This window comes from Plectropomus leopardus, chromosome 4, assembly GCF_008729295.1.
Source record: "Plectropomus leopardus isolate mb chromosome 4, YSFRI_Pleo_2.0, whole genome shotgun sequence".
Lineage (NCBI taxonomy): Eukaryota > Metazoa > Chordata > Actinopteri > Perciformes > Serranidae > Plectropomus > Plectropomus leopardus.
In genome coordinates this window covers 28,203,494-28,217,603 of record NC_056466.1, presented here as the reverse complement: position 1 = coordinate 28,217,603, position 14,110 = coordinate 28,203,494, and the positions used below count along the sequence as shown (strand labels likewise).

Below are 14,110 nucleotides of genomic sequence, written 5' to 3'. Positions count from 1 at the left end.
TATTTTGCCCAGGACGCAAGCACAGAGCCTTTCTCTCTGTCATCTTAGCTTGGTAAATGTGGATTCATAGAAATAAAGAAGTGAGAGATAGGGCCTCCAGAGGCCTGTTAAGTCTTAATTTGAAGCTACGTGATGACAAAATGTTCATCTGCCTGCCATAGTTTAAGAAGATTTTCTTAGAGTTTCTTTCTATGCACCTGTTTTTATCTCTGATTGCGATTTTTCGTTTATTCTGTTCTTTTGAGGGAACAGTTTCCAGCTGCCTTCCAGAAGAGAGTTAATAAAGCCATGGGTGGCTCAAGGCTCACTACCAAAGTATTAACTGCAACCCTGATAGAAATGCATTAAAGTTGCCATGTATAGGGGATGTGGGTGTGATTGGAAGTATCAGCTTTCACCTCTGTCAAAAAAAAATCAAATATCCTAATACTGAGTTTGGTATAAATAGAGCACACACCTAAGGCTGCGCCGAAAGGCCTTTCCAGCATATTTTATTTATTTTACTTTGACACATATGATTTAATATTGAATTTTACCATCCACACTCATCAGTACCATTACAATAAATTCAATTCAATATGTGCGATCGAGATGTTTTGGCCTCACTGTTTGGGTGTGGTCATATCGTCCATCTCTATATACAGTTTTAGGTACTGCAGCCTCATACTCAAACTAACAATAGGCATTTATCAGCAATAACTGTCACCAACATAATTTAGTCATTTGCCACAATGACAGTGAATATTCATCTTATGTAGCTCAAATCTTAGTACAGCCTTGGCTAACCCGCGACATGACAATTTTTTGGCATTTTCCTTTTTTTCTCCTGATGACAGTGTGCATCTTTAACCCTAAGAGAACTGTATTTGGTCAGTCAGTCATTTTGGTCGCAGGTGGGCTGGAGCCAATCCCAGCTGTCAAAGGGCAGAAGGCGGGGTACACCCTGGACAGGTCGCCAGACTATCACAGGGCTGACACATAGACAAACAACCATACACACTCACAGTCAAACCTAAGGGCAATTTAGAGTCACCAATCAGCCTGAGCTGCATGTCTTTGGACTGTGGGAGACCCCAGAGACCCCAGAGAGAACCCATGCAGACACAAGAAGAACATGCAAACTCCGCACAGAAGGGCCCCCGCCCAGTCTATTTGCAACGCTTCAATGGTCACGCATTACAGAAATTCATTTGAAATTAGTAATGCTAGGGATGTATTTTGCATAACGTTAGACATGTTTTGGGATTTTTATGAACAAGTCTCAAACAACAGTCAAAACAAAATATATTCAAAACAAAACAATAAATATTAAAACCTTTTCTTAAACACTGTAATTAAAAAAAAATAATTCCAGGCCTGGAGATTTTCTTCTCTACTTTTGCAGGACGATGGGATGTCTGAATTACATATTATAATACACTGTTGTGAAATGAATTAAAGATACTTGCAGTGACTGAGTAGGAATGAATTTCAGCCATGTGTGTGAATAAATCACTAGAAAAGATTTCTTCATCTCAAGATTTGCTTTGAAGAGAGATTGTTAGTGAGATGGTAGGGCCTTGACACATGTTGCGTTTGAAACTGATGAAAAAACTGACTGCTGTGGAGGTCATGACTAATCAACTTAAAATTGATTACATCAAATGTGGGTTTCACACAACTGTCTTCTCCTTCTCCTTCTCCTATCCTATCAGAGCGTACATGTCAACACTTGTGTGTCTTCATCTTATCAGTCCTTTCCCAGAACCCACATGACTTTATGAAACCTCACCTCTGCATGCTGCAACAGCTCCATTCTTTAATGGCAACATGAAGTAAGGCACTTTGCTTTGTGAGAAATTATCAGGAGGACCAAATACCTGTTTACCTACTACCAAGACAAACTTGCTTTAATAGTTTTTTTATGCTGATAAAAATGTGTACCCTGGTAAAAAAATAAAGACCATTACACACAAAGCACACACATATAAAACAAATGAAAATTCATATGCACCTGTTTGTCAAGTAATCCCAAGAAGCAACACAATCCTCATTGCCAAGTTAATCATTATTGACAACAATTACATTGTCCTACAAGGAAGCTACGCGTACAAAATGCAATTAAAAAGTTTCACCCTAGATGTAATAAACATGGACTCAATGAGTAGTTTGTAATTATAAATCCAGTCTCATTACCCCTGAATTTTCCAACACTGCATATCTCAAAAAACATTCAGAGACATGAGATTTTTAATGACAGTGACCTGCCTTTTAACAAGTTTGTGCTCTCAGGCAATAATGAGGCATGTAACCAAGGAGGAGTGAAAGCATGCAGCACAATTTTTACAGAAACATCTGCTGAATATTAACATGATAAAAGTTATGCTTGTCAGATGACATTTGCCATTTAACTAGTTTGAACTTTACTCGTCTGAACCTAATCTCTGAAAATTTACATTAAGTGTGTTACCTCAAGTACATAACAAAATTCGTGGGGCTCTAATTTGTAGGATATCACACAAACTGATGTATGAGGATATGTTTATCAGATCAATTCATATATCAACCACCAAAACAATCAAGGACCCCATGATTAAAATGAATGCATCACACCAGAGATTAATTAAAAATACTCATTCAACATCCCACAGCAGGGTTAATGTGAACACGCTGGGTCTTCTACGCTGGCATCTTACCAGTGATCTGTTATCAAACAGATGTTTCCAGTGGCAGGTTTTTCAAGGTCATAATTGAAAAATAATGTTGCATGGATACAATAAATGATTACTTATGCCACCATATTCAATCAGCAGTAAGATTTAATCCACACAAAACATTCTAACCTAACCCTCTTTACTTTATATTTGATAATATGATAAACTCTATTTGTATAACACCTGTCATATAAGAAATGCAGCCCAACGTGCTTTACAAGAAAGAAATTAAATTCACCGAGTGCTTCACATCAAGACACATAAAAGACAAAAAGACATACTAAAACCTGCATGTAGTAAAAGTAAGATAAAATAAGGATAAAAATTTAGTGCAAAGAGTGCATAACATAAAATGGAAAATAAAGTAAAAAACATAACCCACAGACATTATTAATAAAACAAGCATAAAAATAAGCATAAAAGTAGAGTATATAAAATGCATAAAATCAAGGAAAATCTTACAGCTGTGCAGCAGTATGCAAGTGCAAAGCAGAAAGCAAAGCAGCCAAGTTAGAGCTAGTTAAAGGAAGTGAAGAGATAAGTTTTTAGTTTGAAAAAAAAAAAGTAGCATGCTGGATCTCTGGCAGTGTGTTCCAGAGCTTTGGGGTGTAACTGACAAATGCTGCATCCCCAGTTTTCTTTTGGCTGTTTTTGGAAACCTCCAATAAACGGCAAGTAAGGAATGGAAAGAAGGAAGGGAAGGAAAGAGAGTTAGTGATGTCACTTGGTCCTAGCCTATTAAAGGCTTTGTATGTTAGGAGGAGGAACTTACTGACTCTCCTTGGGTCTGGTGTGCAGTGTTGCGGCACTGCTGTGTCAAAATTCAAGACACAATTTTCATATTTTTTTCACATAATTGTAGGGAAACATGCCGGTCTGTCCGTTGCACATTCCTCTCCACCAGTTGGCATCAGACTGATCCAGGACCTCAATGATCTCTCCACGCTTGAAGCTCAGCTCGCCCTCCTCCTGAGCCTCAAAGTCATACAGTGCCTCCACGTAAACACCCTGCACAGGGAAAAAGATACCAGAGACACAAGAGACAGTCGTTTGCTACGCTTGTTTTTTGTTGTTATAACTACAAATGCTGACATGCTGACACAGAAAGACAAATTCTACCAGTTCATTTTTAAGTTCAAGTAGACATATGTGCCAAATTTGAAGAAATTATTTCAAAGATAAGGTCATAGTGACCCTGACCTTTCACCTATGACCACCAAAATCTATTCAGTTCATTGTTTAATCAAAGTGGACATTTGTGGGCATGCTTGGGACTGACTGACAGACGGCCAAGCCGAAAACATAATGCCTCTAGTCTCAGTTATCACAGAGGCAGAGGTTTAAAAAAACATCACATCTTTGTCCTTTCATTTTTCCCCTTTAGGGCTGACCCTAACACTCCTCTGTACAAATTCAATATCTTCACATTTAATGTGTGAGTGATGGATGAGTGATTCTCATATCTCCTCTGGATAGAGAGGGCTCACAGTCACAATTTATACCAACAAGCAGCATAAATTCCTCCTTCAACCTCCAATATGTTCACATTTTAATATGACATGATGTCATTTCTTGTCAGTGGTAATGGAAGTCATAATGGAATTCTCAAAAGTTGGGACTGGTGGAAAACTCAAACATGCGTCGACAAGTGAAACTGCATGACTTCCATGAGCTAACTTCTGATTAGAGAAGTCATTTTGACATAACTGATACGAATGTACCATCTCAAGATAATTCAATCAGGCTACGTTCTCATTTGCATACTGACTTACCGCCTCCTACATTATGTATGTAGCTACAGCATGCTGCCCACTAAATGAAAGATTTAAAGTGTGCCAACAGGCTCTTCGCACAGACGTAAACTCAGGCATGACAGTCTTGATGGACAGCTGCTCTCACAACCCTGAGAATGCTGCAACAGATTTCCAAACAGGTGTTCTTTGCATAAAAGACTAAATATTGGGAATCTTAAGTTACTTTCTCGCCTCAATATATAGAAAAACGGAAACTTTAAAAAGTGATATATTAACAGCTTTAAGCCTGGCTCAAAATCTCTGCAGCTGTACAGTTTGACAAGTGGGGCAGTTAAATATGTCCAGCAACCTCATGTCTCATGTCTTGCTAATGTAGTCGGCTATAAATCTGAGCATTTTTCGTATACAAAAAAAAAACATGTATACTTGGGGATAGGCCTATAATCTTTTGATGGGCTGGCCAAGTAAATACACTGCATGACACCAGAGTGAACTGTATCTGCTGATGAAATTAAAAATCTATGGGCTTTGGTTACATATATTAAAAAAACCTTGTGCATATACTATATGATGAGGTTAAAAGTTTATTATCTTCCTTGGAAACAGAAGCTGAAAACACAACTGCCCCAAGTTTTATTTAGCTTTCAACCATGTCACATAATCCTCCTCAACAGTTAAATTTACATGACAACTAGGGAAAAGTGAGTGCTGAGGAACGTCGAATGACATGAGCAGCTACTAAATGGTTGTTGTGGTAAGACTTTCATCAACTACGGGCATGCATATTTTACTGTAAGCCTTTCTACACATCTGTTCTCTGGGTTTGTGGAAGCACTTGAATGAGCATATTTATGGCCTGTATGTGTGTGTTTTTGTACCTGGATTCCCTCAGCATCTTTGAAATAGATTGATTGAGTGCGGCACACTGTGGAGGTGCGGTGATAGTCCACCAGTTGATTTAATGAGTTGAACTTTACCACCCAGAGGAAATACTTTCCTGCACCGTCACGCAAGACCTTAATGTGCTGGACACCATGGTCAATCCTGAGGAGGGTGAAAATGTGAAGAACAAAGACATTTTAATAACCTTGAAAAGTTTGTGTTGCTAAAATCTTCATGTTTGTTGATCCAGGTAAGCCAAAAAGTGGGGGGAAAAAAGCAATTCAAGGCTAGGGGAAAAAAATCCCCACACAGGATGTCACAGACTTGAAACTTTAATATGAACCTTTGGGGTGTGACAGATGATTCACAGGAGGAAAAGGAATGAAAACTGTCAACCATCACTGTGCAGTCATGCAACAGCTACTATTTCTTGGAGATTTCAACAACCTTCACCTGAACGGTGTTACAATAACCAAAACGGTTTTTGAAAAATAAATCTGGTCGGTTATTTCAATGGCAACTGAAATAAAGTCTAATCCAACTTCTTCCTTTTCCTCAACTTACAGTATGAACATTTCTTTTTTCTTTTTGTATCATACATTAAAAATAGTGTTGTGCTCATTTAACCTTTTAATGTTATAACAATTGTGATTGCAATCAGGGCTTGCCATCAGCACCTGCCAAATACAGGTATATTTGGTGGTTGCGTGTAACAAAGTCACTCTTAACAGCCACCTAGGCGGGGGCATATACACCGGACAAAAGCAGCTTGTACTTTTACACCAATTTACACTTTTCCTTTTCCAAGACAAATCCATCCAGCTGACAGATGTGGCAAATCAAGATGTTAATTAAACAGCATCATTACTACAAAGGTGTGCTTTGGGATGGTCACAATAAAAGGCCAGTCGTAACTTTGCCGCTTCACTATTGTAACGTTCCAATTATGCTTCCCTGAATTTGGCAGTACATCCAACCAGCCAGATGAGGATGATGCAGCATGCAAACCACGCTTCCAAGAGATGGTCTCTGACTGTTTCTGACTGTTTGTGCAGAGCTTTTGTTGCATCAGCTGTTCGGGTGGTTAGTCTCAGACAAGCTTGCAGATGAAGACCTTGGATGTTTCACAGAAACAGCACTGGAGACATTTATGGCAGTTAATAAACATTCACTTCATGAGCAACAGCTCTGGTAGTTATTCCTGCAGTTACCATGCCAAGGCACAACCCCTTCAAACTTGTTACACCCATGGCATTGTGTTCTGTGATCAAACTTCACACTTTAGTGGCCTTTTATTGCGACCATCCCAAGGGACACCTGTGTCGTACTGATGCTGTTTAATCAGCATCTTGATATGTCACACGTCAGGTGGACGGATGATGTTGGAAAGAGAGAAGTTCTCCATAACAGATTTGAACAAATTTGCAGTTTGAAAGAAAGATGTCTAATGAGTGCATGAAAATAGTCTTAGAGTTTCAACCTGTGAAAAATGGGTGCAAAAACAAAACTGTAGTTACCAATGGACAAAATTAGTTCTCAGCAAGAAGATTTTGTTTGTCTTTGACACTTGCACAACTGCTGAACAAATCACTAGCCACAGGAGCTGGTGAGGAAAAAAGCTGACGACAAAGGCCTGACTGTAATCTAATTTTGTAGGGATGCAAACCTTGGTGCATTAAAATATGCATAAAAGGAATGCCAGAAAATGAATTTTATATCAACAACAATAACAACAACAACAACAACAAAAAAAAAACAAAACAATTTACCAATAAAATGCAATAAAACAAGTGAACAAAATGAAACAAAAATGAAATATATACATTAATTAGTTTTTAAACTCTGGCTGTACTACAAAGGAGACTGTGAAAATGAAGTCTTTACTATTGCGTATGAGTGTTTCATCAAGTTGCATCATAAGAAAGATTGAGACCCAGTGAGGTCAGAGCTCAAATAAAAATGCCCCTTTCATATTCTGTCATCACATGTGCAGAAGAAAGAGACAGCTTGCTTTGGCAAGAAGTTAAAAGATCAATGATCAAGATGTCAGACTGACACAAAGACGACACCTTGGACAGGGCAGCCCAGTCAGAGAAAACAATATGAATGGATCAAGTGAATACAGCAGAGCTATCCTTCATTTTATTAGTATGACAGTTCAAAACTGTCAGCTGTTGTTGCTTGAAAGCTCCCTCACTTGATGTGGCCAATCAAAAACCACCTGGTGAAAATAACTTTTGCTGTATGGCAAAAAATCAGAGTTGTAAGCGTAAAATGTCAGAAGCAGCGTGGCTGGGAAATGTAATTTAACTTGTAAATTATGTAACTTCTTAAACTTTACTGTTATTGACCTCTGTCACTGTGTTTGTACTCAGTGCAGCCCTCCTTCTCTGTTACATTATTTAACTGCAGTTACATTAAAAAGCAATTTCTGAATTAGAGATCTGTCCCACCCCGTGAAAGCCCCGCAGTTTCATGTGTCACTGTTTAATTAAAGTTGGGGCATCCTTGTGGCATAGGGTTTTGTGGTGCTCTTCATTAAAACACAACGTCCGTGGTTTGAGTCCTGGCAAGATCTTTGCTGCATGTTGTTCCTCCTGAGCTCTCTGCTTTTAATGATCTAATAGAGGCACAAAATGCCCCCTTAAGCACATTTAACAAACTGCAAATTTTGTCAGAAACAGTATAGTGCCTTTTCTGTTTGATTCAGCCATGGCAAGCTATCTGAAAATTTCCATTTAAAGTCTGTATTAGATGGCATCATGTGATTTCCATCATATCAATTGTAACTGGAAACACTTGTGTGACTTTGCAGGCTGCTGCTCTTCCCTCCCTTTTGAGGAGAACAAGGCTTAATATGCGAAATGCTGCTTTTGTTGTCAAAAGACCTGAAGTTTAGGCTGAACTAGTTAAAAATGCGCTGAAAAAAATCTTAGACATTGAAGACAAAGGTGCATTTAAGCAACCACTGTCAAGTCATCAATTTAGAACAGCCCAAATGCATGAGGAAGTTGCCCTAAGGTGAGCTCGACAACATCCCGACATGTGTAAGGAAAACAAAGTGTCATGAAAGTTTACAGTGCAAGTTGTTATTCGCTGTAACCTAGGAAATCAACTGCCTTGAAAAAGATAAGTTACTAACACTACTAAACTAGAGCTACAGTCTTTCTTGTTGACTTACTTTTTCAAGGCAATTGGTGTCCTTGATTTTTTAGGTAAATCACCTTATCAGGTTTTACAGTGCACTAACTAGTGATCTAATATTCCCAGCTTCTGGATCAGGCTAACACTGCCAAATACACATCTGCATAAATCTCTCAACTAATATTTGACTGAGCAATCAAGCACCAATGGGCGGACCAGATGACCTTATCACAGAGGGAGACTCCAAATTTTTGTGGATTTAAAACAGTGTCTAGACAGGGACTTTCTGTGTCCTCACAATCTGAAAAGTAAGTTTTGATTATACAAATTAGTGAATGCACCGAAATGTCTACAAGCTGTTGAACAAGGGTTCAGGACCTTGACTGAATGAATCACTGGATTTTTTATTTTTTTTTGTTTCCATATGTCTGTCTCCAAGCGATTATGAGGATAATGGCTGCAGCATTTCAAAACAAAGACTACGTGACAAAAAGCCAGAGTCTAGCATCTTTCACTCACACAGTGCTCTGTTGTTTTCCACACTGAGGCTCAGGATTATTTCTCCAATGAAATTAATTTTGAAGGTAAGCAGCAAAAAGATTCTTTATGTTGTTAGTGTGCTTGCATAATGTAGTTATTTTAACCGTTCAGGAGCTTTACTTGAAGTGTGAAACATTTATTACTTAATTGTGCTATTGTCAGAATACAGTTAATTGTAAGACTGAAAACTGGGTTTACTTCATTTTCCCAAACTTTTAAAATAAATTAGATCTTCTTGAAATTGTGAATTGCCATTGGGGGAAAGAAGAGAATTATCAGCAAAGTAACCAATTATGTGTGGTGTAACCAAAGGGAAAAAAATAACATTTTAGGGTGGATAAATTGAAAAGACTACTGACTTGACAGAGAGGGTGAACTCCCCTACAGTACACTCGCTCTCTCGGATGACGAAGGCTCCCTCTCGTCTCTGTTTCATCAGTTGTTCTTCAGCTTCAGCTTGAGTTATGCGCCCCATATACCACCTGTCACAGTAGTGTAAGAAATAAAAAAACATCAACAGGAACTTAAAAGACATTTTAGAACTACTTTTGAGATTGAATCTTGTTGATGGGATCATAAACTCTTTTCATTGGCTGGTTGATTGTGTTAGCATAACAATAAATGACTATTTTTCGCTATTTGCAAGGTTTTCAGACTTGAGAAAATAAAATCCATAAAAAGTCCCATGATATAATCACAACATCAGTGTTTCTAATGAACCCTTAGGGATATTATTTAGTTTTTTTGTTAATTGAGTGGAACTGATTTAATTAAGCAACGTTCATAAAAGTGTTATGTTAATCTAATGCTGAAGTATGAAGTGGTTTCAAACAGTGGATGGTCAGAAAAGGACAAATATGTTCTAATGCAGTGTGATATCCCCGCTTATGTTTGATCCACTTTGTCTGTTAGCAGTGAATCTCAAAAAGAGAATTCAAAAAGTTATCGACCAGAGGACTGAAGGGAATGTCGTGCTTCACATCGCAGCTCCTGACACCTAAACTCTGAGGAAGAAAGGACAGGTTGTCTGGATGAAAAACTAAACAATAAACTAGAAAAGTAAAACGCAGGCTGACAACCCTTGTGCAGTCTAATAAATTCTTATCATCGGTTTTCTTGTACCTTTCATTTACTTATTCCTATGGCTTTGCAGGCTTTGAATTCTGCAGAGAACACAGCCTACCCTGAGGTGTGTCCTTCACAGGACCTGAGAGGCAGGCTCTACTTGTACTAATTAGACATCCTTAGGACCAAAACAAAGGTGCATTTTGACAGTCTTTGTCTGCTAATTCCTCAGTGACCAAATGTACCTGGAAGCTGCCTCCAGGTGCCTGCCAAAGCTCCTGGAGGCAGGTGTCCAAAAAGTCCAAAAATATCCTGACAAAAAAAATGTTTCATGATTTCAGTGTTTATGTTTTTTATGGTTTTGCTGCTATTATTTCTGTCGTGTATGCTTTGTCTGGTGAGGTAGTGGGATTTTACAACTACATTTATTTAAAAAACAAACACAACTATCAGTCTCATTTCATGGTTCTGGCAAAATGGAGGTCCGGAGGTCAGGATATTATGTTAAAACCAGACCATGTTAGGGCTGATAGCTGACATTTTCTCGTAAGGTTGCTATATAAAAACTGCTTAAAATATGAAGCCATGCAAGCCACAGCATTTAAAAAACCACAGTGCAAGCTTTTCACAATGGAAAAAAAAAAGTTTGTTAGCAAGGCTTTTATTTTGAAACTGAAACAGGAAAGCATATACTCAAATATAATATATATATATATATATATATACATATATATATATATATATATATATATATATATATATATATATATATATATATATATATAGCATATACACATATATGTATATATATATATATATATCTTTATATACATATAGTGTATATTTGACTGATGTAGACATTGAAAATTGGTATGAGGTCAATATGATTTTTAAAAGATGCTTTTGGGAATATCCAAAGTGATACCACACGGCTGATTTGAACTACTCTGCTGCTGCATGTGTGTCGTGGACGTGTTTGTGTAGCTCAAGTTGAGGAATCGACAGGCAGTTGGGGAAGAATGGAGATGGGCATGCGCAGGTGAGATTCTCTTGCCCGTGGCATGTTTTTTTCCCCAATAATGGTAATGAATGTGGTACGATAATTGTCAATTTACATATCACAGTATAACCTAAAACTGGTACACTGCTGCAACCCATGCTGTGGACGTTTGATTCAGAGGCGAGGCATGGCAGAACTAAAAGTAGGAAAACTTTTAGCAGCACATTGCAGTCGTGGAATACCCACAGCTAATCAGTATACGGTCCTGTGACTCCTGCCACACGATGACCTATGTTACACACCTGAACTCTCCTCCCCGCCGCTGAGAAATGCAAATCGTTACAGTTATCTGCCCTTTACTGCGGCTTGGTGTGTTATCGGCGTTGAGCTGTTGGTTTACTGCAGAGCAAGACCATTTGTATTCAGCTAAGTTCTTGAAGTCACAATTCCATTTTCTTGTGTCTGTCTTTTGTGCAAATTAGAAAGAATGCTTTGAGATTGTTTTGAGATTGTTTTTGGATTATTGCATTAGTCACAAAGTATTGTGAAGGCTCCAAAAGGAATCATAGATTGATTAGCCTTCAATAATATGACTAAATGTAATTTTTTTTCATGTCTTAGCTCAGTTATGCATGCATACTTTTTAGGCTTATGACTACTAATTTAAAAGATAAGTCCTGCAATATTTTCTGTTTTTCTTATTGTCAACAAACTCCATGAAAAAACCAAAACCAACGATGAACTCTATTTTATTTTGGGTCTATCACAAAGATACCACTAATCTTTTATCCCATTCACCAGGCAAAATACGAAATAGTCACCTTGGGCTCTAAGCAAACGGAATTTTTCTTTTCACAACTGTCCTACATTTTGCAGACAAGGCAATTAATCACAAACAAAAGAGAAATCAACTGACAATGAATATGTCATTAGGTAATGTAACACTACTGACATGTTTTATTTCCTTCAATCATGACTTACGGGTGTGGTTTCAGTTGAATATAGTTCTTTGGAATGAAGCCATTTCTCCCATTCACCTCTGCTTTGTACCAGTTGTCGCCATGTTTTTTCTGCAGAACCTGCAAAATTGACAAGAAAAGAAGATAAATACACTGCAATTATGATAAAATTTAAAAAAAAAGTTAAAAAAAGAAAAGAAGAACACACTGTATCCGAGTGTTTGCTAATATCATCACCATTACATGGAAATGAAATAAGACTTGGGGTACAAATGGCTTTACAGTCCACTTAACACAACTAATCACACAGAAATGCCCAGATATCTTCTTGAAGTGCTCAGTGTGGCCCTATATGTATTGAGTCTATACTATACGTCAACCCTTGACATGAGTTCTTTTATCCAGGACATGCTTGTGATGGAAATTACTAATTTTCAATGCATTCCCACTTAGCAGGGGCTCTCTTACGGCTGGTGGCAAGTGCCGTGATGCAAATTAAAGTCACTCATTTGGTTTATCAACCTGGACAGGTGGCACTGTGCATGATGCATTAACAGTGGCAGAGAGGTGATGCATCCTGCATTTATGAATAGTTTAAGATACAGTTTGGATTTGACTTTTAATGGGTCCTTCCGGAAACACATATATACGCACACACACATTGAATAATGTCAGTGTCCTTCAGTGGCAGGATCCCTGCAGGGGAAACAATGATAATCTGTGTCTCACTGCTCACTTTTGGGGCTAAATCATTCAGGCTCACACTGAAATAACAAGTGCAGAGAATACTAATGCTGGTTCGGTAAATACCATTGAAGTGGTGCACCTCTGTCCAGGCAGTAAATAACTTTTACAAGTTAGTTTTGCAAGTGTTTATATGGATTAAATATGCATTTGTAAACCACAAAATGCTAACGCGTGCCTGTGTTATTTGTTTTCCAAAACACGTATTTATATGTGCATCTGCTTGTTATAAACAAACACAAACCTGAGGCATGTCGTCCTGATGTTTATGTCCTTCCTTGGTGTACAAAAATGCTGTAACACACCTGACTTTAACTGTAATTGTGGCTTTCTGAGTAGTAATTACTGATTTGAATTCAGCTTATTGTGCTACTATTGACAGAGGTTGTGTGAGCGTGCATTTATGTGTGTGTGTGTGTGAGATGTGTCTGGGTAGTTTTCAATTTTTTAATTTTTTTTGCACATCTGGTCCTGGAGAATGAGGCATTTAAATCTGCAGCTTCGTATGTGTTACTCATCAGCTCTGCCTCAGTCTTTCTTTGCAGCCAGTAAATATCAACTCCCATCTGCTTCTGAAAAATGATTGCCATCCAACCACTCACAGAGAGACAAATATTATTTATGACACTGATCCTGTGAAAATGAGTGGCCTTAGTTCCAAATACTGGTTCTGAGAAACTATATGAATCAGCGTCGTGAAATGGGTCAGTGTGTGTGTGTGTGTGTGCGTGTGTGTGTGCGTGTATGTGTGCGTGTGTGTGTGTGTGTGTGTCTAAGTCTTTAGCTTACACACACACACACACACACACACACACACACACATGCATGCGTGCACAAAATGCTGGAGATGGTGGCTCTTTCAGTTAATATCAGATGTGGGAGCATATAATAAGGTCTATGAAAAGATGACACTCATTATATTAGAGCTATAGATACCAGGGGCTTAAACAGGTGGCCAAGCAACAAAGCCCTCTGTCTAAGCCTGATACACACGTCTGAGTCACAGAATATGACTTCAGATAATGAAAGATGACGGCTCCTAAAGGAGTTTTTCCGAAGAAGGACTCTGAGAACACAAGACCGAGAGAGAGAAACAGAGTGAGGCTGCCAAAAGCATAATATCACAAAAATGTACTGAGTGGGATCCATTATCAGGTTATTTAGAATGGAGGATTTTTCAGAAACATGTTTGTCATGTTCAGTACTAACAAGCATGGATGCATTACTGAACTGGCCAACCAGGCGTAGGCCTGGAGGACCAAAATGTCACTCAGATGAACGCTTTCTGACCACTGACTGCAAAAATGGGTAAAACAACTATAAAGTGAT

The 14,110-nt window shown here is 38.2% G+C and overlaps 1 protein-coding gene across 2 annotated transcripts in view; it reads right to left on the bottom strand.

The window, feature by feature from the left end:
• Positions 1 to 3,078: 3,078 nt before the first annotated feature.
• The window catches only part of LOC121942232 (growth factor receptor-bound protein 2-like), a 27,265-nt gene continuing 16,233 nt past the window's right edge, over positions 3,079 to 14,110 (bottom strand). Inside the window, exons 2-4 of one of the 2 annotated variants that reach the window (XM_042485376.1) lie at positions 12,060 to 12,157; positions 9,373 to 9,495; positions 3,079 to 3,701 (exon numbers count right to left, since the gene is read on the bottom strand). In XM_042485376.1, coding sequence (XP_042341310.1) covers positions 3,647 to 3,701; positions 9,373 to 9,495; positions 12,060 to 12,157 — 276 coding nt within the window. In that variant the 3' untranslated portion in view covers positions 3,079 to 3,646. Of the gene's footprint in view, positions 3,702 to 4,828; positions 5,492 to 9,372; positions 9,496 to 12,059; positions 12,158 to 14,110 lie in introns of those variants that run through there. The other variant, XM_042485375.1, reaches the window with a different exon arrangement.